The 25,948-nt window shown below is 45.9% G+C and overlaps 1 protein-coding gene across 1 annotated transcript in view; it reads right to left on the bottom strand.

The window, feature by feature from the left end:
• The window catches only part of LOC311127839 (piezo-type mechanosensitive ion channel component 1-like), a 72,291-nt gene that overhangs the window by 8,717 nt on the left and 37,626 nt on the right, over positions 1–25,948 (bottom strand). The window contains exons 3-29 of the mRNA XM_084159719.1: positions 22,649–22,771; positions 21,734–21,776; positions 21,345–21,501; positions 13,363–13,576; positions 11,909–12,122; positions 10,819–10,993; positions 10,619–10,726; positions 10,308–10,496; positions 9,916–10,176; positions 9,372–9,477; positions 8,900–9,081; positions 8,161–8,309; positions 7,709–7,867; positions 7,388–7,494; positions 7,020–7,183; positions 6,540–6,716; positions 5,879–6,004; positions 5,454–5,654; positions 5,132–5,336; positions 4,909–5,013; positions 4,562–4,718; positions 4,094–4,337; positions 3,866–3,962; positions 3,540–3,705; positions 3,277–3,366; positions 2,828–2,907; positions 2,393–2,464 (exon numbers count right to left, since the gene is read on the bottom strand). Of these exons, the coding sequence (XP_084015845.1) occupies positions 2,393–2,464; positions 2,828–2,907; positions 3,277–3,366; positions 3,540–3,705; positions 3,866–3,962; positions 4,094–4,337; positions 4,562–4,718; positions 4,909–5,013; positions 5,132–5,336; positions 5,454–5,654; positions 5,879–6,004; positions 6,540–6,716; positions 7,020–7,183; positions 7,388–7,494; positions 7,709–7,867; positions 8,161–8,309; positions 8,900–9,081; positions 9,372–9,477; positions 9,916–10,176; positions 10,308–10,496; positions 10,619–10,726; positions 10,819–10,993; positions 11,909–12,122; positions 13,363–13,576; positions 21,345–21,501; positions 21,734–21,776; positions 22,649–22,771 (4,071 nt within the window). The remainder of the gene's footprint in view (positions 1–2,392; positions 2,465–2,827; positions 2,908–3,276; positions 3,367–3,539; positions 3,706–3,865; positions 3,963–4,093; positions 4,338–4,561; positions 4,719–4,908; positions 5,014–5,131; positions 5,337–5,453; positions 5,655–5,878; positions 6,005–6,539; positions 6,717–7,019; positions 7,184–7,387; positions 7,495–7,708; positions 7,868–8,160; positions 8,310–8,899; positions 9,082–9,371; positions 9,478–9,915; positions 10,177–10,307; positions 10,497–10,618; positions 10,727–10,818; positions 10,994–11,908; positions 12,123–13,362; positions 13,577–21,344; positions 21,502–21,733; positions 21,777–22,648; positions 22,772–25,948) is intronic.

Here is a 25,948-nt window from a genome sequence, read left to right as displayed (position 1 = left end):
GTAGTACAACTAGTCATAACTCATATAGACTGAGACCACTACAACCCAGGAGTGTTTAGTGCCTGATTTTCGAACAAAACAGAAACAAAAAAAACTGACTAGCAGCACTGTCTGAGGAAGGAAATAATGAAAACAGATGTGGGGAAAGACAGGCCAAAAATACCGGGAGATTACGATCCTCTACTGGACTGCAGCTGCAATTCAAAGAGTATAGAGAAATATGCGTAAGACCTATTCCATTATGAAAACACTACAGGTCGGCTAATAAACTGTTTGACAAACTCTGATTGGTTCTGTCCTAAGGCAAACTCTTCCAGATTTCTGACAGTGCACGTAAACAGTGCAGGCCGGCTCAGCCAACCATTTCCCCAATAGACAGAAGACATCAGATGCCGCTCACCGCAGGAGAAAAATACTCCTATTTCAATATCAAAGAGCCCAGACAAATCTAATTTCCGGACCTCCTGAGGCAGACAGACGGAAGGTATTTTATTTGAGCTAAGGGCATCCGGGGACACAGCCTCGGGTAATGATGTGATTCTAACTGACTGGATGACCTTCCAGAAGTCGGTCAGACACAGCTGCATTACAGAGGATAGAGTGTGCACAGGCACGGAAAGTATTCAGACCCCTTGACCTTTTCCACATTTTGTTAGGTTACAGCCTTATTCTAAAATTGACACAATACCCCATAATGACAAAGCAAAAACGGGCTAATTTATTAAAAATAACAAACGGAAATATCACATTTACATAAGTATTCAGACCCTTTACTCAGTACTTTGTTGAAGCACCTTTGGCTGCAATTACAGCCTTGAGTCTTCTTGGGTATGACACTACAAGCTTGGCACACCTGTATTTGGGGAATTTCTCCCATTCTTCTCTGCAGATCCTCTCAAGCTTTGTCAGGTTAGATGGGGAGCGTTGCTGCACACCTATTTTCAGGTCTCTCCAAAGATGTTCGATCGGGTTCAAGTCTGGGCTCTGGCTGGGCCACTCAAAGACATTCAGAGACTTATTCCGAAGCCACTCCTGCGTTGTCTTGGCTGTGTGCTTAGGGTCGTTGTCTTGTTGGAAGGTGAACCTTCACCCCAGTCTGAGGTCCTGAGCGCTCTGGAGCAGGTTTTCAGAAAGGATCTCTCTGTACTTCGCTCCGTTCATCTTTGCCTCGATCCTGACTAGTCTCCCAGTCCCTGCCACTGAAAAACATTCCCATAGCATGATGTTGCCACCACCATGATTCACTGTAGGGATGGTGCCAGGTTTCCTCCAGACGTGACGCTTGGCATTCAGGCCAAAAAGTTCAATCTTGGTTTCATCAGACCAGAGAATCTTGTTTCTCATGGTCTGAGAGCCTTTAGGTCCCTTTTGGCAAACTCCAAGCGGGCTGTCATGTGCCTTTTACTGAGGAGTGGCTTCCATCTGGTCACTCAACCATAAAGGCCTGATTGGTGGAATGCTGCAGAGATGGTTGTCCTTCTGGAAGGTTCTCCCATCTCCACAGAGGAACTCTAGAGCTCTGTCAGAGTGACCATCGGGTTCTTGGTCACCTCCTTGACCAAGACTCTTCTCCCCCGATTGCTCAGTTTGGCCGGACGAACAGCTCTAGGAAGAGTCTTGGTGGTTCCAAAATTCTTCCATTGAAGAATGATGGAGGCTACTGTGTTCTTGGGGACCTTCAATGCTGCAGACATTTTTTGGTACCCTTCCCCAGATCTGTGCCTCAACACAATCCTGTCTCGAAGCTCTAAGGACAATTCCTTCGACCTCATGGCTTGGTTTTTGCTCTGACGTGCACTGTCAACTGTGGGATCTTATATAGACAGGTGTGTGCCTTTCCAAATCATGTCCAATCAATTACATTTACCACAGGTGGACTCCAATCAAGTTGTTGAAACATCTCAAGGATGATCAATGGACACAGGATGCACCTGAGCTTAATTTCGAGTCTCATAGCAAAGGGTCTGAATACTTACAGTATGTAAATAAGGTATTTCTGTTTTTTATTTTAAATACATTTGCAAAGATTTCTAAAAACCTGTTTTGGCTTTGTCATTATGGGGTATTGTGTGTAGATTGCTGAGGATTTTTATTTATTTAATCAATTTTAGAATAAGGCTGTAACGTAACAAAATGTGGAAAAAGTCAAGGGGTTTGAATACTTTCCGAAGGCACTTTACTTTACATGGATGCTCATAGACACATCTGGAACATGCACATACAGGTACACGACAAGCAGCTGCATGCACAAACACATCCACAAACACATCCACTTAAGCACTTGGTGTGAGATAAATGTGGGGTCAGATACTGTAGAGATGTGGAGAGAGTCAGTCTGGCACTGACATAGACACAGACAGAGGGATATATAGTGGTGGGATATGGAGCAAACCTTTAGCATGGTCCAGCCAGGGCTCTTGCCACTTCTTGCCACGCTTGTGGCTCCTCTTTTCCCTCTGTGGCTCTGTGGGGTGAGATGAAGGGCCTCAGGCTTTACCAAACACACAACACAAACACTCTCAAACCATCATCTGCAGCGATGGGTTGTTGAATTACTTTGAATAAATGGATTAACGGTTAATAGGATGATTCATGACAGTGAGAGCAAAAGTCCAAACCAAAGCTCATTTGTAGCCTCCTGTAGCTCAGTTGGTAGAGCATGGCGCTTGCAACGCCAGGGTTGTGGGTTCGATTCCCATGGGGGGCCAGTATGAAAAATGTATGCACTCACTAACTGTAAGTCGCTCTGGATAAGAGCGTCTGCTAAATGACTAAAATGTAAAATGTAATGCCTGCCGGATCAGTATAGCGTAATGAAGTTGAGTACCTGATGCCGGATCCGGCTTGGTGTCTGACTTCCGACGGCCCTCTTTACACTTCTCCTGTTTGGAGCGGATCCGTTCCATCCTGAGGGGAAGGGCAGACATATTCTGATGTCATCATGACTCATGATTAGCACTGACTACTTTACACTGTATCTCTCATTCCTCTCTTTGCTCAGTTATCTACATTAGTTGTATATGATTAAGCAGTCACATATGGCACCTGACCACACTACCATCTTGGTTTTGGACATGTGTTTTCCAGAGAGTCCATCTGCTGTCACATTTCATCAGACATGTGCAGAGGGAGATTATTGGCCTGGCTAGTGGCTATTCCTGGCTATGGGCTAGTTATGAGATCTGTCTCTCTCATTAGCCCGTTTTGGCTTGATACATGAGGAATGTCTCCATGTGTTGAAAACATGGAAAGCGGTCATTTCTACTGGTTACTCACGATCTCTTGAGCTGCGAGAGGGACTTCTTCTCTACTTCCTGGTGGAAGCGCATGTTCTTCACAATGCTGGCCCTGAACAGCTCAAAGCCCCTGTCACAATCAAACAGTAGGTCAACACAACATGTTTCCATACAGTATATACAGACTGAACACACAGTAAAAACAGTATCAGCGTGAGTCTATTAAAACACTGTGGCAGTTGCAGGGGACTGTCGTGGCTCTTAGGGTGCCCTCCAGGGGGTGCTGTGGAGACCAGTGCTCACCGGGAGGCTTGGCGGACAGAGGCCTGCAGGTCGGCTGTCACATGCAGGAAGTAGCAGCTGAGGAACACTCTCCTCTGCAGCAGGAGGAAGAAGAAGCAGATACTGTCCCAGATGATCCCTGCCTCCTCTACAGGCAGAGTACACGCCTTATCACTGACACTCTTAGCTGTAGGAGACACACACAAGCATACAAAGTCCGCTTTGGTTATTCTATAATGCTCAGACAAATGACTTGATAATAATTGTTTTCCTGCCAATTTGGAGGGTGACATGTGTTCACTCAGAGATAAAACAACTGTATCTATCTTTATGTGTTGAGTACTCACGGTCGTAGTAGCCCTTGACTGTGCAGACCAGACTGAAGAGTTGGATCACCCAGCAGAAGCTTTTCTGCATCTCCACCACAAACACACAGGCCAAGATCTGGGGACACAACACACTCTCACTTAAATGTATACAAACATAACAGTTCACCTAACAACGTTTATTTCCACCCTGTATAGGCTTATGGTTACAGTATGTGGTTGTCCACAGCGAGCTGCATAGCCACTCACAGACAGCATGTTCTTGGAGATGATTACGGCCACGTTGTAGATGATGAGGCAGTCCCACATGACCAGGCGCGTGCGGGAGGGCTTCCTGAGCAGCTTGGTGCCGAAGAGCAGGAAGAAGAAGCAGGCCAGCAGGTAGCCCAGGCCGAACACACTGATCCTGGTGGCCCCCGTCACAAACACCACCGACAAGACAAACCAGAACATGTGACGGAACACCAGCACCTTGGCCATGTCCAGGTAACACCTGGAGGAGAGGGGGAGAGAGAGATGAGAGTTAATGTTGATACTGTATACTGGTAGGCGTAGTTGAGGATGTATAATAATTAGTGCCCTGAGTTTTTCCTGGTCAGGTCGCATGGTCAGGAAAAACTCCTGCCCCTCATAATAATGCCTGAAGGGTATGAAGAGGATGAGTGTGGTTATAACTGCTGTTAGGTCAGTTGTTCTCTGTGTCTGGTCATACCGTACCTGCAGTTGATGAAGTTGGGGGCAGGATTGAAAGGTCGCTCGTCCATGGGGTTAGGGTCGTCTGTGTTCTCCCCAGCCAGAACCATCCACTCCTCTCTCTTCTCATCCTCAAACACCTTCCACTGCTGGGAGGCACACATCAGGAGGACAAAGTCCGCTGGAGGGACCAGATACAGACTCAACCATCAGCATCAAACATGAGGAACACATCATCATCAAATTACTAATTAACCATTTTTGATATTATGCATCTATAACCAGGATATTTTAAAGTCAAAACACAGGTCGTAGCGTTAGTAAGCCACAATATCACTGAGGTCAGGGGTCAGATGAGGCAGGAGACTCACCAATGAGGTTCTTGGAGTTGGGGATGGTGTAGAAGTCTGGCAGGTAGATCCATTTGATGAGCGCCGAGTTGATTATGATGGGGGTGTTCCATCGCCAGGGGTAGTCTTTAGAGGGAGAGAGATACACTGTCAGGTACTGTCGGTAAAGAAGGTGATGTTGTTGTATAGCTACTGGGAGGCTGGCAACAATAGTGATACATGGAGACTAATGAACCCCACTCACCTATACAGAGTGCAGGGGGAATGCCCACACACAGTATGTACTGGTAGATCATGAAGATGCTGAGGAACAGGCAGTATTTGGGCCAGATCTGAGCGATAGCCGCCCGGCGACGCCGTACCATGATGGCCACCAGCCAACAGCTATGGATTATGACTAGGAAGTTCATCCGTTGGCCAATCACATTCACCGTCATCAGGAAGCAGATCTTGGAATGACACATGGATAGAAAAAGACATGAAAGATATGAGAGGAATCCAAAAGTATAGAGAAATACACCAACATGCTTTTGTATAGTAACTCCAAACAGCAGCAAGAGGCCTACCTCCAGGCCAAACTTGTAGAAGCTGTAGTTGAGTAGGTACTTGATGCAGGCCAGCAGGCCCTGGTCCAGGGTGTCTCTGGTGGCCTGGGGGAAGATGGCTGGGATGAGGGGAGGGGACCTCTGCTGCTGCCTGTAGTGGTGGGCCTGGTGGCGGTTCACTGTGGCCTCAAACACCAGCAGCATCAGCACCAGCAGGTGGTTCTGGAAGGACACAAACACGTGTTCCTCATTGAAAAGCATTGAAGAATTAGAATTTCAGTGTTCTTCCTGAATTGAAATGGAATTGACCCCAACCCTGCCTAGTACACATATAAAAAATTAATCACGACGACGAAAATAGCTCAATAACATTACTTTATAATCACAGTAATAAAAAAAAGACTGTCCCCTTGAGAGACGTCAAGATCGAAGAGCATTGATCTCACCTTGCTATAGCCCAGTACGGTGGCATCCTTCCTGAAGCCAAACCAGTTGGCCGGGTCTACAGGCTCTCTGTACAGAGTGGAGTTCAGGACCTCAAAATCTTTCAGATTGGTTTCATTGGCCAAGGGCTATAATGGAAAAAAAGAGCACAATGGAGAGAGAGCGAGAGAAATTAGAGAGAGAGAGAGAAATGAGAGAGAGTTTATTTCACTTTTGTTTACTATCTACTTCACTTGCTTTGACAATGTTAACATTTGTTTCCCATGACAATAAAGCCCTTAAATTGAAATTGAATTGAGAGAGAGAGAAAGACAGAGAGAAAGACAGAAAGCGGAGAGAGCGAGTGTATATGAGACAGAGGAACTGCAGCCAGAACGTCTCGCTGCAAATCACAGAAAAACTAAACAAAAGGCTGTTCTTCTCTAAACAGCCATAAAGCAGCGAGACTAAACACGTCAACAGAATTCACACAAGAAACTGGCTGTAATTAGCACCAAGGTATTCGCTTCTCACCAGGGGTAAATACTAGCATAGTGTGCACTCAGCAGAACGCTGGTAGCAGGAGTGTGTGAGAACGCTATCAATATAAACAGAGAGCATAGCTCTGTACACATTCATCTGTACTCCACTGTGTGTGTGTGTCTTTCCAGACTGGTGTCTCACCACAGTGCAGTTGTTGGTGTACTCGACAGGGTCGACGATGCTGAGCTGGTAGAGCATCTTGCAGACGATGATGATGCAGACCCAGACGGTGGACAGACAGGAGGCCATGTGGCGGAAGCGGGAGTAAGGCATGGCAAACGCCCAGAGCACCACCAGAACCAGGTTCATCACAGACGGCTGAGACAGACAGAGAGAGACAGAGAGAGAGAGAGAGAGAGACAGAGAGAGACAGAGAGAGAGAGAGAGAGAGAGAGAGAGAGAGAGAGAGAGAGAGAGAGAGAGAGAGAGAGAGAGAGAGAGAGAGAGAGAGAGAGAGAGAGAGAGAGAGAGAGAGAGAGAGAGAGAGAGAGAGAGAGAGAGAGAGAGAGAGAGAGAGAGAGAGAAGAGAAAGACAGAAAAAGAGGGGGGGGATAAGGTCTTGGTTCCAAATTCACACGGTACATAATAGACTTTAACAGATGACTGCTGTGGACTACTGACCTCTCCCAGAGCCACCCAGACCACAAAAAAGGCCACCATCTTGAGGATATGCAGCTCCAGGACCCTCCAGATTAACACTTGGATCTGGGTCAGTGTGTCAGAGAACTTCCTGAACAGAACCATCAGCCTGTTCACCACCAAACCCCACTTACTGGGCATCATCTCTGTACAGCAGATATAGAGAAAGAGAGCGAGACATCATTATAGACATGCCACATATACAGAAACACTTGTTTTGTACTGTTTTTGTTTGTACAATTGTAAGCAGTCTTTGGGTCCTAGAAAAGCACTATACAAATCTAATGTATTAAGGGCTGCAGGAGACTCTGCATTAAGCTCAACAACATTACCACAACATCTGTGCCTACCATCATCCTCTGATTCGTCATCCCCCAGATCTGTCACCAGTTCTTCCTCCTCAAACACAGCCCCATCAGCACAGTGGAGGACCTCTGGTCTGTGGCTCTTCTTCTTCCTGTGGGATCAAAATAGTGTCATCATATAGGACATTGTTTCTGCAGAGGTGGACAACGGCTTTCTCTGGCAGTGATATTAAATGAGATGGACAGCACACAACTGAACTCATTTACTATGGACTTTATTACATGGACTTTTGACGAGGACGTTATCTATTATCCTCTGTCTGGCAGTGAGTCATACTGTGTGGGAGGAGCCTGAGACGAGCGTACCTGTGTATGGGCGTGACGTGGTCCAGGTCTGTGATCCTCATGAAGGGTCTGTGAAAGTAGTGAAGCTGCAGGATGCAGGCCAGCAGGAAGAAGCCTGGGATCAGGATGCTGGTGAACAACTCGGTCAGCTTAAAGGTCTCCAGGCCGATGTCAGCCAGCCTGCAGGGAGACAGAGGTGCAGGACTCGCTTCAATTTCCAGAGGTTTCTACTGTACTCATAGTACACCTCAAACCCAGATGGGAGTGATCAGGACAACGTAGAAAATCTGGAAAAACTAGATATTGGTGTGGAAATTGATTATATTTAGGAATTCCTGATTAAATCAGTAAAAACCACATCCTTGAACCCAAATTGATGTTAATATAGGCCACTTCATCATCAAACATAATGAGAAACCTAATAAGAAAGTGTGTATTAGTCTTGACCACACAGTGAGGTGGGGGGAACGTACTGCTGTTCAGTGAAGCCGGTGAAGTTCTTCCAGTAGGCAGGGAAGTCCTCAAACTGGAAGGTATAGATGGTGATGAGCACCAGCATGGTGTAGGCCACTACCAGCCACCAGAAGGCCTTGAGCAGCCTCCTCCACAGAGAGTAGTACACCTGAGGGTATAGGGTCACAGTAACAGTTACAGTGACGGTGGACAACAACAACATTCATTAAAATGTCAATGACCAGTCAGTTTGACCACAGGTCAAATCGAGGTAATGGAGTTATCCCCAGTGCGACCAGGGGCAATTTGCCATTTAAAACCAGTTTGTTGTGTGCTGCACTTTGGCTAACCCTGTGTTACTCTCATGCTTGTATGTTGTGTGGAGTGTTGAGAGCAGAGCAGAAAACACATGTACGAAGTAGCAGTTGGACCAATAAAGTAGTATTGTAATATATTTTTATTTATTTAACCTTTATTTAACTAGGCAAGCCAGTTAAGAACAAATTCTTATTTACAATGACGGCCTACACCGGCCAAACCTGGACGACGCTGGGCCAATTGTGCGCCGCCCTATGGGACTCCCAATCATGGCCGATTGTGATACAGCCTGGAATCGAACCAGGGGGTCTGCTTTAGACCGCTGCGCCACTCGGGAGTAGTATTATAGTATTGTAATATGGAAATCACAAGGAGTTCAGGATGGGGTCATAGGTTAAAGGACTTTAGAGTGTGACTCTTGGACTGATGGTCCCTACATACCTGGTAGAGACAGAGGCAAAGCAGGAAGAGCAGCATGTAGATGATCTTGTAGCCCACCAGCTTGCCAGCGAAGCTGACCATGATGAACATGCCTCCACACACGTAGATCCAGTACTTGGCATAGCAGCTCATCACCAGTCTGCCCACAAACTTCAGAACCGACTCGTTCCGCCCGCTCTCCTCTGTGGACCCGAAGGGAGAAGAGCACCTTGTTACTAACCAAACTGAACTGAAGACACTGCCATACTGCAGGGTACACATGATTCACAGTCAGTACGAAAATGTATGCACTCATTACTGTAAGTCGCTCTGGATAAGAGGGTCTGCTAAATGACTAAAATGTAAAATGTAGACAGTGGGAGAGAATGTTACTGGGCCAGACCATACTAAAGCACACACCTGGGAACTTCATAACTTTCGTGAAGTACTTTATTGTGTAGAGAGTGTGTGAATCAGAAGTGGTCCCTCTCACCTCCAGTGGTGACCTCCTGTAGAGGGGCAGACCTGCTCTTCTTCCTGCTGAAGTTGTCCTTCACTGACTGGCGCAGGAGCAGCCAGAACGTCAGTGTGTAGAGCAGCTGACAGGATCAACAAAACAGACAGAGGGAGAAGAGAGATGTGAAATTAGCCACCATTGGAGTACAGTCTTGACACTGTTTGGGAGATTGACTGCAGGACCGCACTTTTAAGTGGTTCTAAACCTTTAAGAAAGTGCCTTTCTCACAGCTTTAAATCATTTGGAAAGTATGAGCATATACTGTTAACTAGCCAAAAGAGCATATGTGACAGGCATGTTTTACCCAAAATACTTGTTGAGTGGGTGAACTTTTCAGGTATGCACTAAATAATACCTTGGGGACATGTTTATAACAGCACTACAGTCTTCAGAATACAGATTACTGCAATATCCATTTCCTGTAGGCACTTAACAACAACTTTGCATTCATTGACATTTCCCAGAGCCTCTGTGCCACTGCTGACCCGGTCCCCTCCACCCCTACCCCCTCTCTCCTCACCATGGCCCCCAGGCGGAGGCAGGGGTACTGGGCTCGGTCCAGACCCAGCTGCCTGAGGCTCATGGTGCCCACGGTACGGGGCAGCTCCGGCTGCAGCTCCATGGCCCAGACGTACTGCAGGAAGCAGAGGGCCAGGCCGTAGAGCAGGATGAAGGGAGAGCACAGCGTGGCGAAGTGGCGCCTCGCACGCATCATCCAGATCAGACACGCCCACAGCAGCAGCACAAACGTCAGCCAGCTGTGGTAGGTGATGCTCCACACCTGCAGGGGGGCATCATGGGAGATGGAGTTCAGGTAAGACACGACATACCCTCACTTGGAACATAGCCTAATATACCAATGGCGCTCATAGAGAGGATACATTTAGAATGTGAATAAGAGTTCAGTGTTACCATCATGGCGATGAGAGCACACACGTAGCTCTGCTGCATGACCACTCTACCCAGCAGGTGCAGAGGGTGGTCCCCATGCTGTCCATCAGGGGCGCTACTGAGCCCTGGGCCCAAGTCCTGATGACTGGAGCCATTGGTGACGCCATCTCCTGTGCTCTCCATAGACTCCCCAATAGACAGAAGCATGTGCTGGAACACATACACATCCCACCTTTATAAACAACACCAACACACAGTCATAGAATGGCGGATAGTAGTGCATTGGACAGCATGGAGCAGGGCAGGGGTGCAATCAGGTATCTCATGCTCACCTCAGTGTCGTCCTGGCTGGGTCGTCTCTGAGCGGACCAGGGCTTCAGTTCCACCTCCTCTCCTCCTCCAGCCTCTGTTCCTTTGACCAGCTGGGCCCCCTCCTCACCCTGTCATATAAGCAAGTGCTGATTCAGTAAGCAGCACATGTCAATCAAGACAGACAAGCATGTTTCATGCCTTTGAGTGCTGATGTCAGTACCTTGTCAGCTGATCTATGGTGGCTGCTGATCTTCAGGACCATTGCCATGGTGATGTACAGGAGAAGCAGGATCCCGGGGTTGACATACACAGGCCAATCATGCTCCGTGTTGAAGATGAGGTCATAGGAGGCGGAGCAGTTGCCAGGTTTGACGATATCCTTGAGGCCAAACAGTCTGGGGTTGAGAAGAGGTGAGAGGGAATGTAACAGAAGCCTACATATGGGGTTGAGTTTAGGAAACATGGTTTCTCTGTGAATCAGATTATGTAAACTTTATTGCACAGTTTAGCCCTGGGTTCACCCTGCCATGACACCCATTGATTATAGTTTCAAGGCAGGGGAAATGTCAGGTTATATTTGTGGGCTGGAACTGACTTCTAATGTTGATTGCTGAGCGTGGCTAAGAGCCAGAGGTAGAGAGGTGAAGATAAAGAAGGAGAAAGCGAAAGAAAGATCACAGGTGTCTCCACCTGGGAGGCCTTGATAACAGCAGTACATATCTCTCCCCCTCTATCTCTCTTAAGCATCCTATGCCAAAACCCTGAGACTTCAAGATGGAATGCTACAGAACGGCTTCATCATCACCCCCACCCCACCACCCTGTATCACATCCCAGGTGTAAGAGAGAATGAGACGAATGGGGGGTGGGGGGGGGGGCATTTGGTAATATTCCAAAAACAACTTGCTAGTATTTCCTCACATAGCTTTCAGTCTCACTCCTCCCCTCTCATTTCACTCCATTCCTTTCCCCTCCTTCAATTCTGAGAACTATGAAACAAAACTGAGAACTGTCTCAGTTCCACTCATCTGCTGTTAAGTAAGAGTGCAGTCTGCAACTGTCTCAACAAAATCACAACCCCAAAAAGATTATATGTTTCAGAAGCTTGTGAGCCAAGGAGTCAGTGTACAAATCACTTCTGAATCAATGTTTGAATCATAATCTTGAGGTAGTGTGCCAACCAGGAGCATCGCTATGGCTGCTGCCAGTCCCTGTGAAAAGTAAAGCTGGGTAGGTACTAGAGACATGAAATACAATGACTAAAACGGAATAGAATGACTTATTTCACTAGCGGTGGGGAGGGGCACTGACCTGGCCCACAGGCTGGCAGGGGGGAAGATGCCCTGGGCAATGGGGCACTGGTACAAGTAGAGACACACCAGGTGGCCCGCCGTGAAAAAGCCCACCATCACACACAGCACGTTGAAGCCTAGGTGGCTGATGGGAAAGTGGCAGGCCCACCATGTGCACACGCCGATGAACAGCAGGAAGTAGATTGCAGAGAAGGCCGAGGGTAAGGTGATGCCTGGGGAACAGAGATATAGGCAAGGGACTTTATCAACACAATACAACAATAATGCACGTCGTCTCTCAAATACAACAAACCATACATGGATATCTTAAAGCTGTTCCCCCATACTTTAATGCAGGGATGGGTAACTAATAGATTAATTATTAATGACTAATTATTACACCCTGAAACTGTGTATAATGTGTTAGAAATGTGTGAGTGTAGGACCAGTAAAGGCTATGGCATTGAGCCACTATTTAGCAATGTGAGTAAGAGTTAGGCCAGACAACAAAGACAACTGAGAAACTAAGATAAAGAGGCCTCCCAATTTAGGGAGGGGAGAAACTGTTATGAAAACATGGTGCAGAATATTGTGAGAACGGCAATAACTGAGTAATGCAGGGAGTAGGATGTGTGTGTGTGTGTGTGTGTGTGTATGTATGTGTGTATGCATGTGTGTATATGTGTGTGTGTGTGAACTGAAGGTCAGTAGAGCAGTTTTAGAGTGGAAAACTACAGCCCGCCTACAGATGGGAGGGATTTCTTTTTGTATGACGTATGAGTATAAAAGATGGACTCTGAAATTGTGATGGCAGAATTCTCAATGAATAAATATCTCTGACTATGCAGACCGGGACTCTGGCCGTTACTTAAATCCCAAAAGACTTACAACCTTTTGGGAGACGCACAGAGAAACTGAAATAGTTTGCTAAATAATTCACATAACAGTAACTGGCGGCCAACGGCCCGCACCCCTTTTGAAGAACCTCAGATCAATGTTCCCCCATAAAATAAAAATACATTACATTTTTTGGGGAACTCAGTCAGGGTCTCAACTTACTGTTATGAGGTAGAATACTAGAATACAAAAGGTGCAATTTAGAAATATGGTTGTGCATCAACAGTTTTTCTCTTGTTATGTCAGCCACTGTTAGTAACTCAATTAGCCCATGTCAGCTATTTTTCTTTAAATTGGTAAATTTGTCTAGCGGCCAGCTATCTAAACTTTTAGTAATCAAGGTCGAATTAGAGCCCGTGGGGGCCCCATTGATTTTGTTAGTCAGTCTCACTCAGATATCATATTAAAAACGGCAAACATTTCTCTCCACCCAAAATGTGTAGAATTATTTAAGATTTATTTCACAAATAAATCAACTATTACCAGTATATTAATTTCCTTTTATAATGAAGCAGTAAACAGGGGTTATTCCCTTGACTCCACTCCACCCTACCCTCTCCTCCCTCCAGTTCTCACCAGCCAGGGCCAGCAGGGTGATGGCCAGGATCCGGCCCAGGTCCCTCAGGACCTTCTGGGCTGTGGCTCGGAGCCGGGCCGCCAGCTGCTTGGCACGAGTTGCCGCGGAAACCACGGCATCCCCAGGATCACTGGGAGACAACATGCCTTCCTCATCTCCCTCCTCTTCCTCCTCCTCCTCTTCACCCTCCTTTGTCTCCGACCCATCCTCTGTCTGGAAAGAACCATGAGCCAAATGTAAACTGATATTCGTAAATCTAATTCATAAATGTTTTTATTTAACCTTTATTTAAGCAGGGAGTCCCATTGAGACCAAGGACTATTTAGCAAGGGAGCCCTGAGGCACAAAGCCAGCAGCAATTGCACAATACAACTTATGAGAACAAATACTTCAATAAAGTGTAATGTCAACAGTACTGTAAATCTCAGATCCAACGCTATCTGTATCCCATTATCAAGAGCACTTAACTTCTATGACAAGAACCTGGCACAAAGAATAACCATCAGCCATACATACGCAACACTATTCAAGTTATCTATAGTTACGTACATGCAGTAGATCAACATTGTAAAAGGTAAAACTGACATGGCACATTACACACTCATAGGGATCACTTTCTGACTGGGGCACTATGTTCATTACTATCCTTTACACACTAGAGTCCCAGAGTTGGCCAGAGGAAAGCATACAGTGTCTGTTCCAGCTTAGGGAAAAAGACTGGCACCACAGATAAGATTATAAACACAAATTACAGAAATGATAACATAGTTACAAACGTAATATGCCTGGACAGCCTGGTAACAATGTTATGCTTTTATGGCGCAATAGTCAATAAAAGTGTCTTCAATTTTACAACCTATTTTTATGTAGAGACCTGCCAAGCAAACCCCTCAAAAACACAAAGTTGATGTGCCCTTTGTGACGAATCTGGAGAAATCAGGTGTGTCATGGGAAGTCTTATAAAACGAATATGTGAGACTGTTTACCAGGTTCTGTGTTGTTACCATGGTGACCTATGTACGGTCAGTCTTTTCTTCTTTTTGGCAGTGTCACTTTTCTCAGTAGCGGTCCGGAGGCATCTTGGCCTAGACCGGCGGCCATGACGGAGAATGTTCCCACTGAGAGGATGAGTACACAAACGAGACGACAGAGCCCAGAGCACAACAGAGTGACCTTACTGTCACTCTAACCTCAGGTTATCAGGAGAGACAGATCTAATGGGGTGTGGAGGAAACCACCTGTCAGTCACAGGTGTTAGGTTGCGCACTGTACCAACGTGCGAGAACGAGAGGGGGATTCATAGTTCCTTCCGCAAACTGCTAAGAGCATGCCCTAAGGGTGCTTGCAGCACTCATAGCTGTCATTTCCCTCTGACACTGTGAATGATGTGGTAAATGTATTGGCATCACTGACAGGAGTGTGTCAGAGGGCCAGATGTAACTGGGACATTAGTCACATGATACTGAGGTCACAGTATCATTCACATCCCTCCCTGATCAGCACCCCAGTCGCAGGGGGATAACACAACACTGGGCCTGGGTGGGCTAATACTGTGATACTGTGATAGGGATTTATAACATAGCTTTACAAACATGCCCGGCACCTCATCTGTCACATCACATTAATGTGCCAACAACAGGTGGCATCTGTTGCCACAATTCGACCCTGGTTATTCCCTTGGCCTGAGTAGTCACGTCCTGTTGCGCATATAACTAATTCCACTGTTTCCCCTCGTAAATCAACTTGGCCTGGCATCCTGTCTGTCCACTGCTCCTAACCTTAATGTGTATGCGTGTATTTGTGTTTGTACTGTACTGTACTGTAAGTACATGTGTGACATTGATTATCATGAGGGTCATGAAAAGATGCAATAGAAAAATCCATCAACCAACCAACCAGAGGGTAGAGTCTCAAACATGGTATCTATCTGCTCCATAAGATTCTGTGTCATTGAATACGGTTCAGGACACCAGGATTCATTTCATAGGTCACAAGAGATTGGGTTAGCATGTCACTATAAAAAGGTTAGTGTAACACTTGAAAATATAAATGTAAAATATTTTTCCACCATTAAGAAATGTCAATGCTTCATAACCTGATTTACTTTCTTTCTCCGAATGAATTAAATGTAAAGTCCTAATACTTAAGCAGAACTAACAATTTTTAATAATCTCCTTCAGAATCTGGGCTCGTTTGTTGTGTGTAGTTTCATTAAACGCTGCTATCTAAAGCTCTCACTGGTTGACTTCGCTGGCATGAGACAACCAGCCATAGGCTGTCTCACTCCGTTACAGTCCCAAATGGAATAACAGGCAGTAGGAGACAGAGATTATAATGCTGTGTTTGAGTCTGGGAAGAGAAAGATAACTATTGATGTGTGGAATAGAGGAAAGGGGAAACTCCCTGACAAACATCTCTATAGTCTCATCATGTGCTTAGAAACCCTGCACCTAAACACATCTCAACTACCAGTTAGCCAGTGTGCCCATACACTCTTAGAAAAAAGGGTTCCAAAAGGGTTATTCGGCTGTACCCATAGGAGAACCCTTTTTGGTTCCAGGTAGAACCCTCTGTGGAAAGGTTTTTACATGGAAACCAAAAGGGTTCTACCTGAAACCAAAAAGGGTTCTTCAAAGGGTTCTCCTATGGGGACAGCCGAAGAACCGTTTTAGGTTCTAGATAATGCATGTTCTTCTAAGAGTGTACTATCTTAAGCATCAGCAACATTATTCTCGATGATGGAATACTGTACATAAGAGGCAGTGTGTGGTAGTCCAATTACCTGGAGTCCCTGTAGTCTTCTGTTTAACCTAGAGCATTAGGGTTAATCTGTGTGCTGCTGACTGCTCAGTGGTAGAATCATCAAAAGACAGATAAAAGGAAAGTAGGCCTCTTTCGTCCCCCTCTCCCTCATGTTTTATTAATACAGTTTCTCTCTCATCCTATGACCAGAAGTATCTCTCTAGACAGATGCTTGCCTCTCACTAACTTTTCCCTTCTTTCAGACGCCTCTCTATCCTTCTAGCGAGGTCTTATGATTGTCTAGGGGAAGTGTTGTTAGAGGCAGACAGGTCAAGCACCCAGAACATTCCTTCATCTAGGGTTCCTCCCAAGAGATCATCAACAACATAATTCCCTGCCGCCGGCACTCCCACACCTCTCTCTCTCTCTCCATCTGTTATACACTCCCTCTCTTTCCCTCACACCCTCCCTATTTCCCTCCATTATGTCTCCTCTCTTCTCCTGACCGTCCAGTGGCTCCTCTGTGGTCTATACTGCTGCTCTGATGACTGCCTGGCCTTCATGACTCCAGCCTCCTCTCAGTGTGACCTGTTCCAGGGGAGTCGTTTACACCCCCAGCGTGTGAAGTCAACCACTGACCACGGGAGTCTCATTACTGAGGAATCCCGCTTTGGGTGGGCTAAGAGGGCTGGCATTCCTCACACACACCAACCTGTCACACACATATAGTACATCATCCCTTTACGACACCATCCCTCACACACATACACAACCTGTCACCCGCACACCATCTCTCCCACACACCCCGGATCAACAGGGGGGACAGGGTCAAGGGTTAGCTACATGTACAACCTAATGTGATTCTGTTTTTGGAGCTGCACATGGAGTATGCTTGGGGTTTTCATGAAGACTAATCCTCCTCTACAAAAGTTTATGTTACTGACAAACCACTGCTGACTCCCCTGTCCTCCCTTAGATGTAGTTCTGATTGAAACCATGTGAGCCAGAGGGACAGTGAGTGCAGTATGATGAGAGGGTGGGGTGAGGTATACTGTATGTGTTAAAGGATGTGCCCAAACTGCCCACTTCACAAACACACAGTCTCCCGTCTCCCCAGCTGAACACCACCAGGCTCCACAGCCAGTCCCGGCCACATCAAAGACAATTGTCTCAGCCTCTCTGGCTGGAGGCAGCCGCTCATTCCCACACACAGGAACAGCCGCAGAACGTTGCGGTGGGAACGTTACAACAACGTGACAGAGATGTTGTGAGAATGTTGTTTTTGATGTGTGTGCAGGTCTGAAACTGTGAGATAGGAGAGCGCTGCTCAATTGATGTTGAGTCATGTACAGTCAGGGAGAACTGCAGTGCACCCAATGGCAGGGCTCAGCCTTAGTGGGCGTCTGTCTGAACGACATATTGTCTGAGAGGAGCAGAGGGGCAACCCATGGCATTCAGTCAACACATGGCAATCAATCGTCAGAGTGCTGCCTCAATCAGCACAGCACTTCTGAAGCAAAGAATACAGTATGCAGGAACATTCTGACTGACATACAGATTTAACAGAGAGAGGAAAGACAGGAGAACAGACTGTTCTCTTAATGAAGAACAAAACTTGAGAAATTGTTGAAAAAAAGGGTTGCCAATTGTAGCTATGTAATAGGTTCTTGTCAGAGAGTGGACACAAGAGGCTCAAGAGCAGTTTGGTTGTGTTTGTTAATTGATCGAGTCAGGGTCCGTTTTTCCTTTTTTGACACAGATTGGGGCAGGCTATGTTTGTTTGGGTGGTTGCCCTGGCTACGAGCAGAAAGCTGTTGCGCTCTTGGCAGCTGTACAGGGAGTGTGCTCAGATGGTGCAAGTCAACAGAAAGAAAGAAAAGAGGGAGAGAGAGAGAAAAATGAGAGTGAAAGTACAACATAGGCTGGAGAGTGAAGAGCAGTCGAGACTGTCAGCAACAAAGGGAAGAGAAAAGCTTCCACTAATAGACTGACTGGTGAAACCTCTGTGTCTGTCTGTGTGTGTCTGTGTGTGTGTGTGTGTGTGTGTGTGTGTGTGTGAGAGAGAGAGGCCCATGGGTAGGAGGCAGCATTACGTCTGGGGAGCCCCTCTCTCTCCCAGGCAGGCTCAGGCAGGGCTAGCCTCCCACACTGCGAAGCAGAGCCGGAAACCAACTCAGCTGGTAGAACAATAGCTACCTCTGTCACCAGCACCAGGCCTGAGGGAACCTCCCCATTACCTCACTGTGTCGCTCTCTGCCCCAGTAACACCACAACAAACACCAACACACCACAGTAAAACTAAACTACTGTAGCATACCACAACACTGTTTCACGTTAAGATACAGTTCCATAGAGAATAATGCTGCCATCCAGTATCTGTATGTCCTCTTGCTCATAGGCTGACAGTAGGTGAATCTGTTCATACTAGCAGTGCTTGCACAACAGTGCTATCAGCAGTATCTGGCTGCATCAAAACAAAGATAGCCTTTCATGGAGGCATGCGGTTGTGCGTCTTGTGAGCTTAGATTCTGTGACTATTCTGAACGTGATGTCATATTTATTCTGCAATTTTGGAATATGATTCAAGCGAAGTAATTATACACAAATATGTTTGTTACTAAATAATTATTTAACTTAAGAAACGGTTGTGCACAAAACATGAAGTTAATATGAACCGTGTGGAAGGGCTTGAGGCAAGCGCGTGGGTGAGGCGGACATGGCCAGCCCAGCTCAGAGGCAGTGATCAGAGAGACCTCAGCCATAACCCCCATGGGGCGCCATAACGTTCCATAAGAATGTATCATTCTAAAGTTCCATTATATATAGCAGCCGATAAAGCAGTGACTCAGCAACTTCCATTTCCTGAGTAGTGGAAGCCAGGGACACTGTTGTTTGTGACTCTGTGATTCGCAACACAAGACCATTCCCACTACTCTATATATGGCTTGGAGTATTACCATACAAGTGTTTCTGGGGTAATGTACCTAGCACTCGCATGAGAAAGGTGTGTGTGCGTGTTAGGGCTGCACAATTAATCAAATTCACATCGAAATCCATATCGCAAAGATTCATATCGCATGCAATATTTTGAAACGCCACTCAAACGCGTCACAGACCAAGCCCGCCCCGTCAGTCAAGCAGCACAGTTCCTCCTCCTCGCTGTTAGATCCACTAAATGTTTGCATGCTGTTCTGTTAAGTCAAATGCTGTCAACAGATGGTTCCAAACAAGAATGATGCTGATGCTTTTAAATATACAGTGAGGGAAAAAAGTATTTGATCCCCTGCTGATTTTGTACGTTTGCCCACTGACAAAGAAATTATCCGTCTATAATTTTAATGGTAGGTTTATTTGAACAGTGAGAGACAGAATAACAACAAAAAAATCCAGAAAAACGCATGTCAAAAATGTTAGAAATTGATTTGCATTTTAATGAGGGAAATAAGTATTTGACCCCCTCTCAATCAGAAAGATTTCTGGCTCCCAGGTGTCTTGTATACAGGTAACGAGCTGAGATTAGGAGCACACTCTTAAAGGGAGTGCTCCTAATCTCAGCTTGTTACCTGTATAAAAGACACCTGTCCACAGAAGCAATCAATCAATCAGATTCCAAACTCTCCACCATGGCCAAGACCAAAGAGCTCTCCAAGGATGTCAGGGACAAGATTGTAGACCTACACAAGGCTGGAATGGGCTACAAGACCATCGCCAAGCAGCTTGGTGAGAAGGTGACAACAGTTGGTGTGATTATTCGCAAATGGAAGAAACACAAAAGAACTGTCAATCTCCCTCGGCCTGGGGCTCCATGCAAGATCTCACCTTGTGGAGTTGCAATGATCATGAGAACGGTGAGGAATCAGCCCAGAACTAGACGGGAGGATCTTGTCAATGATCTCAAGGCAGCTGGGACCATAGTCACCAAGAAAACAATTGGTAACACACTATGCCGTGAAGGACTGAAATCCTGCAGTGCCCGCAAGGTCCCCCTGCTCAAGAAAGCACATATACATGCCCGTCTGAAGTTTGCCAATGAACATCTGAATGATTCAGAGGAGAACTGGGTGAAAGTGTTGTGGTCAGATGAGACCAAAATTGAGCTCTTTGGCATCAACTCAACTCGCCGTGTTTGGAGGAGGAGGAATGCTTTCTATGACCCCAAGAACACCATCCCCACCATCAAACATGGAGGTGGAAACATTATGCTTTGGGGGTGTTTTTCTGCTAAGGGGACAGGACAACTTCACCGCATCAAAGGGACGATGGACGGGGCCATGTACCGTCAAATCTTGAGTGAGAACCTCCTTCCCTCAGCCAGGGCATATAAAATGGGTCGTGGGTGGGTATTCCAGCATGACAATGACCCAAAACACACGGCCAAGGCAACAAAGGAGTGGCTCAAGAAGAAGCACATTAAGGTCCTGGAGTGGCCTAGCCAGTCTCCAGACCTTAATCCCATAGAAAATCTGTGGATGGAGCTGAAGGTTCGAGTTGCCAAACGTCAGCCTCGAAACCTTAATGACTTGGAGAAGATCTGCAAAGAGGAGTGGGACAAAATCTTTCCTGAGATGTGTGCAAACCTGGTGGCCAACTACAAGAAACGTCTGACCTCTGTGATTGCCAACAAGGGTTTTGCCACCAAGTACTAAATCATGTTTTGCAGAGGGGTCAAATACTTATTTCCCTCATTAAAATGCAAATCAATTTATAACATTTTTGGCATGCGTTTTTCTGGATGTTTTTGTTGTTATTCCGTCTCTCACTGTTCAAATAAACCTACCATTAAAATTATAGACTGATCATTTCTTTGTCAGTGGGCAAACGTACAAAATCAGCAGGGGATCAAATACTTTTTTCCCCTCACTGTAAATCATTCTATTTCTACGATTCCAACAGTTCACCCAAGTGTTTTGATCTAGGCCCTATATCGCAAGTCAAATCACAATATTTGGTAAAAAAAGAAAAAATTGCAATTAGATTTTTTGCCCATATTGTGCAGCCCTAGTGTACATAGCTCGAGAAGGACTTTAATGCCACTTGAATAGGAGATTCACTATTTCTATACATTCTCACACTAGAGGAGAGCCATAATACTCTACAGAATGTTTTCAAAAATGATTGAACACTTTCATTGCCTTTCGGATTCCATACATATAGACTGGTATAAAGAGCGGATGTCCCATATTAATAGCAGCATAGCGGTGAAGCCCAGTCTGTGTCTATAGAGCAGAAAACCATTCACCCCCTGTGTGGAGTCTGAGGCTACGGGCAGGACAGTGACGTCATCTCTCTTCTTGACCAGCCGGTTACACACCACCAGGGTAACCAGGGAGATCACAAACACCCCCAGGTCAGGGGTCAGCAGATGCACCACACTCCACACGTCATCCAGGGGCAGCCTAGAAGACAGAGCCACATGCAGGGGTCAAAGGTCATCAAAGAACTACAAGTGTACATTCTCACACACGTACAACAAAGACAATAAAGAACAAACAGAAATAACAAAAAGAGATGTAAGAGTGAACATACTGCAGATAACAGTAACTGATCTCCACACAGTTCAGAGAGGGATGATCCTCAGTGACAAGATACACAGACACAATGTGCTTTTTCCAAACATTCCTCACATACCTGGATACACCAACATGCCTCGATAGCGTCTCCCACAAGCTACCTGTAAAGACAGAGAGTGTTAGGACTACCAACTCTCCCCAGGCCACTCGGTCTCTGCCATGGAGTGTTGTTTAGGGGCAGGAAAGGTCATACCAGGTCTAGACTCTAGAGAACAACTACAACATAGCATACAGCTGCAGCTACCATAGATGTTCCCATGAGCCTCCAGTATTACTAGGAGTAAGCCAATGTGTCGGTATTTGAATGGGTTTGTGAGGAGCCCAGGCATGGACAGACTGAAGCTGGAGTCAGCATGGTGGACTAACTCACATGGTCCAGAGAAGAAAATAATATGACATCAAAGAATACTGCTTTAGCTATTAAAGCTCCTTGAGGACATGTTTATTGGGGCAGGCCAAAATAAGTCCAGACCACAAAATAAAATCCACATATTCTACAGTAAGAAGGTTGTAAGCATGGAGCATTCACAAGCATACCTGATAGTATTCCACGCTGGTGGCTAATGACAGAGTAATAGACTGAGCGGGAAGAGAGCTGGACTTAACATGTCCAAATAAATCAGAGGTAGAAGCTATGATTTCATGGAGTTTCTTTAGTCTAAGTCAAGGGTGTCAAACTCATTCCATGGAGGGCCTAGTGTCTGCTGGTTCTGGGTTTTTCCTTTCAATGAAGACCTAGACAACCAGGTGAGGGGAGTTCCTTACTAATCAGTGACCTTAATTCATCAATCAAGTACAAGGGAGGAGCGAAAACCCGCAGACACTCGACCCTGGAATGAGTTTGACACGTGGTCTCAGTGATTCATTTAACCTAAACAAGCCACTTATGAATGGCACAGGCCATTGTTTAGAAATGCTGACTGAAAATATGACAACGAAATAGCCTTTGGCAAAGACGTCTATATTCACTCACAGTTGTGTCCCAGTGCATGGTCCAGGTCAGGGATAGTGTACAGGCAGATCTGGAAGGAGACATGGGCTAGCAGGAAGAGAAGACTGGTGCAGAACAGAGCCTTGATGAAGCGTCCAGTATGTCCTGGAGAAAAGAGAGAGATGGAGTTAGAGGAGGAGAATGGGGGGACAATGTAGAATATGAAAGGGAAGATAACATAACAATCAGTTCCTCCCATCCCTCAGGTAAAATAGGTTCAGGAAATAGCAGGGTGCACAGTACTGACAGTTTTCCAAGGACTTGTCCTGATCTGACTCAACATCCTCAACACCATCCCACCTTCAACTGATGCTTCATTTTCCACCAGTCAGAACACATACTGAGACCATGGAGGCACTAGTAATCACAGCAGTGTGTTTATAGTCTAAACAGGAATTGCTTGTAACAGTTAATTGCCCGTTTTTAAACAAAATGGGAACATTAGACTATTATCAAGCCTGTGGATGGCATTGAGGTACTGCCCGTGCCAAACTGTGCTGCTGACCATAAAATGCCCCCTTGCCCGCTCTAGCCCCGAATCCCCACCTCCTCGCCACAGGCTTGTGTGAGGCAGCTTTGATTGGTCTCCTCATAAAGCTGTCAGCTCCCATTGGTGGTGTAAAATGGGCCACTTAAGACACAGGCACAAACTCCCAGTGTAGTGAACGAATGCTGCAGGTCCCTGTGGAATCCTGGGGGATTTTCCTTTATAGGCGTTGACTGGCTCAAGAAAATTAGCAGCTACAACAAGTCAGTGTTAGGGGACGAGCTTAGGGCTTTGATTGTGTTTTATAGGGCTGTTTTTCTCTGTCGCCTGCAGGGCGAAGGGTAGTTTAATGGCTCAGTGCTGCTCTACCACCCCCTCAATTACAGCAGACAGGAGGTTAGGTATTGCATTTACAGGCTTATCCCTGATCCCAGATTTAGGTTTATTCCACGTACACCAATTTACATTTATGACTAATACTAGACCTGAGGATGAAAATAGTATTTAACGTGGCATTGCTAGCTAGATGTAGTACACCAGAGCAGTGAGAGAGTATTATTCATGAACCTGGTTTCTGAGCATCATCATCCTTTTAAATCATTTAATGCCCAGTGAACCATTCACATTTGATTTCACGTGCCCCCTGTCAGTGATGTGATGTGAACTTTGTGAAAAGGTTAAGATTATGAATTTTTTCCCCCTCTCCAATTGTGCAGGATCAAGATCCATCACAGCCACTCTCTGTGTTGGACATGTTTATCTTTCCATGTATGAGACGGAAGGAAAAAGAGAGAGACATGACAGGGCTGATAAATGTCAGACACGCCTACCGTAACCCCCAGTGGACACACGTCACACATTACATTTACATTTTTGTCATTTAGCAGACGCTCTTATCCAGAGCGACTTACAGGAGCAATTAGGGTTAAGTGCCTTGCTCAAGGGCACATCGACAGATTTTTCACCTAGTCGGCTCGGGGATTAGAACCAGCGACCTTTCGGGTACTGGCACAACGCTCTTAACCACTAAGCTACCTGCCGCCCCAAGTCCGTGTGTGTTTTGGAAAATAAGGGATCCGTCCAAGAGAGGAGTAAATAATATAGGAGGCGTTGTACACAGCCAAGACCCCCTGTTGAAGATGAGGTCACCCTGACTTACTGCAGACAGCTCTACTCAACTGCTGCTACCCAAACCCCTGCACATAAGCTCCACTGTCTCCAAGTGTGTGTGTGTTTAAGTTAACTGCGCTGTCTTCCCTCTTTACATTTACATTTTAGTCATTTAGCAGACGCTCTTATCCAGTGTGACTTACAGTTAGTGAGTGCATACATTATTATTATTATTATTTTTCATACTGGCCCCCATGGGAATCGAACCAACAACCGTTGGCGTTGCAAGCACCATGCTCTACCAACTGAGCTACACGGGGCCCTCTTCAACCACCCGGCTCTCTACCCCTGCTACTGGAAAATCATGATGTCATTGCCTCTTTAAAACTCAACTCCAAATCAAATTCTGTAACTGCCTTGCTAATATTCTGCATGTATCCTGTGTCACAGTATAGTTCAAGGCTATTGAGTCCATCCCTCTCCTGTAGGACCTGAAGGGCTATAAGTAGAACCTATCATAGTTCTTTGCAGGGTCATCATGAAGATATCCATCTACAACATTCCTACGTTACATTACTCATGACTGTCAGCTAGAGTAACATGACCTCTAAAACATCAAAAAAAATATGCACGCCTAGACCCACTTACCTGCATTTACACTGTCATTGCACACCACTCATGCACTCTGCACCGTAATCTAAGTTTGGGGGTAGTTTCCTATTCTAAGAGATAAAGTAGGAATGGAATGTGGAGGTGCATTCCAGTGTCTTAAAACAAGGCCAGAGGGAGACAGCTCCTCATAGGGAACCAGAGCATGGTGTGTAGTGTTCTTTCCAGAGCAGGTTTCATATGATGGAGATCTCTCTGAGGAGAGACCAGCACAGCCACCAATGTGGTGATGACATCTGAGACCTGCCATCACTATTCTTAAGTACTATCAAGACATAACTCAACACAAACATGATATTAAAATCTTCATACCAGGGATAGCATGACATGACAGCCAATGACAATCATTGCAATCATGGCCTCATCATCTCTCATTAGATAGTGAACTATCTGGGAAGGTCTGGTTTTGGATCTGAGTGGGGGCAGCAGTGTTCTTGGTGAAAGCCAGAGGTGAGCAGAGGCCACTGGGTAGTGTAGTTCACTACAGGGAGATCAAACCCTAAATCTGTGAATTGCAGGACATTTTCTAGGCCATGTTTGCCTTTTCTAGTTTGTATTTTCAGAGACAGGCAGAAATTTGCTCTGGTGACGTCTGTAAAAAAAAATGTTTCAGCGGGCGCCCTCTTTCCCCACTCACCCTGGTGCTGTATGTGTCGTAAAACCTCAACTAAAATCTGCAATCTGGGGTGACATTACTGGATTTTCCATGAAACAGGATAATTTGGAGGAATTCTCAATTGTACGAGTGTAGCTCTGAACATTGTTTTAACAAGTCTTGTGACTGTAGTGCACCTGACATGGAGGGGTGCAGCAGAGTTTCTGGGCCCGGGTTAGAGTGGAAAGAAGAACAGTGCATGTTAAAGAGCAGGACATTATGTTTAATACTCAGGCCGCTAAAGAGCCACATAACTTTCACAGTTTGCTCTGCAGTTGTTGGCTTTATTTATTCTTATACACTATTTAGACTGAGGGGAGATGGAATAATAGTTCCAAAATTACTCTTTCACAAGTCGAAA

Source organism: Coregonus lavaretus (assembly GCF_964263955.1).
Source record: "Coregonus lavaretus genome assembly, chromosome: 4".
NCBI classification, from domain to species: domain Eukaryota; kingdom Metazoa; phylum Chordata; class Actinopteri; order Salmoniformes; family Salmonidae; genus Coregonus; species Coregonus lavaretus.
This window is presented reverse-complemented; position numbering and strand designations above follow the sequence as displayed.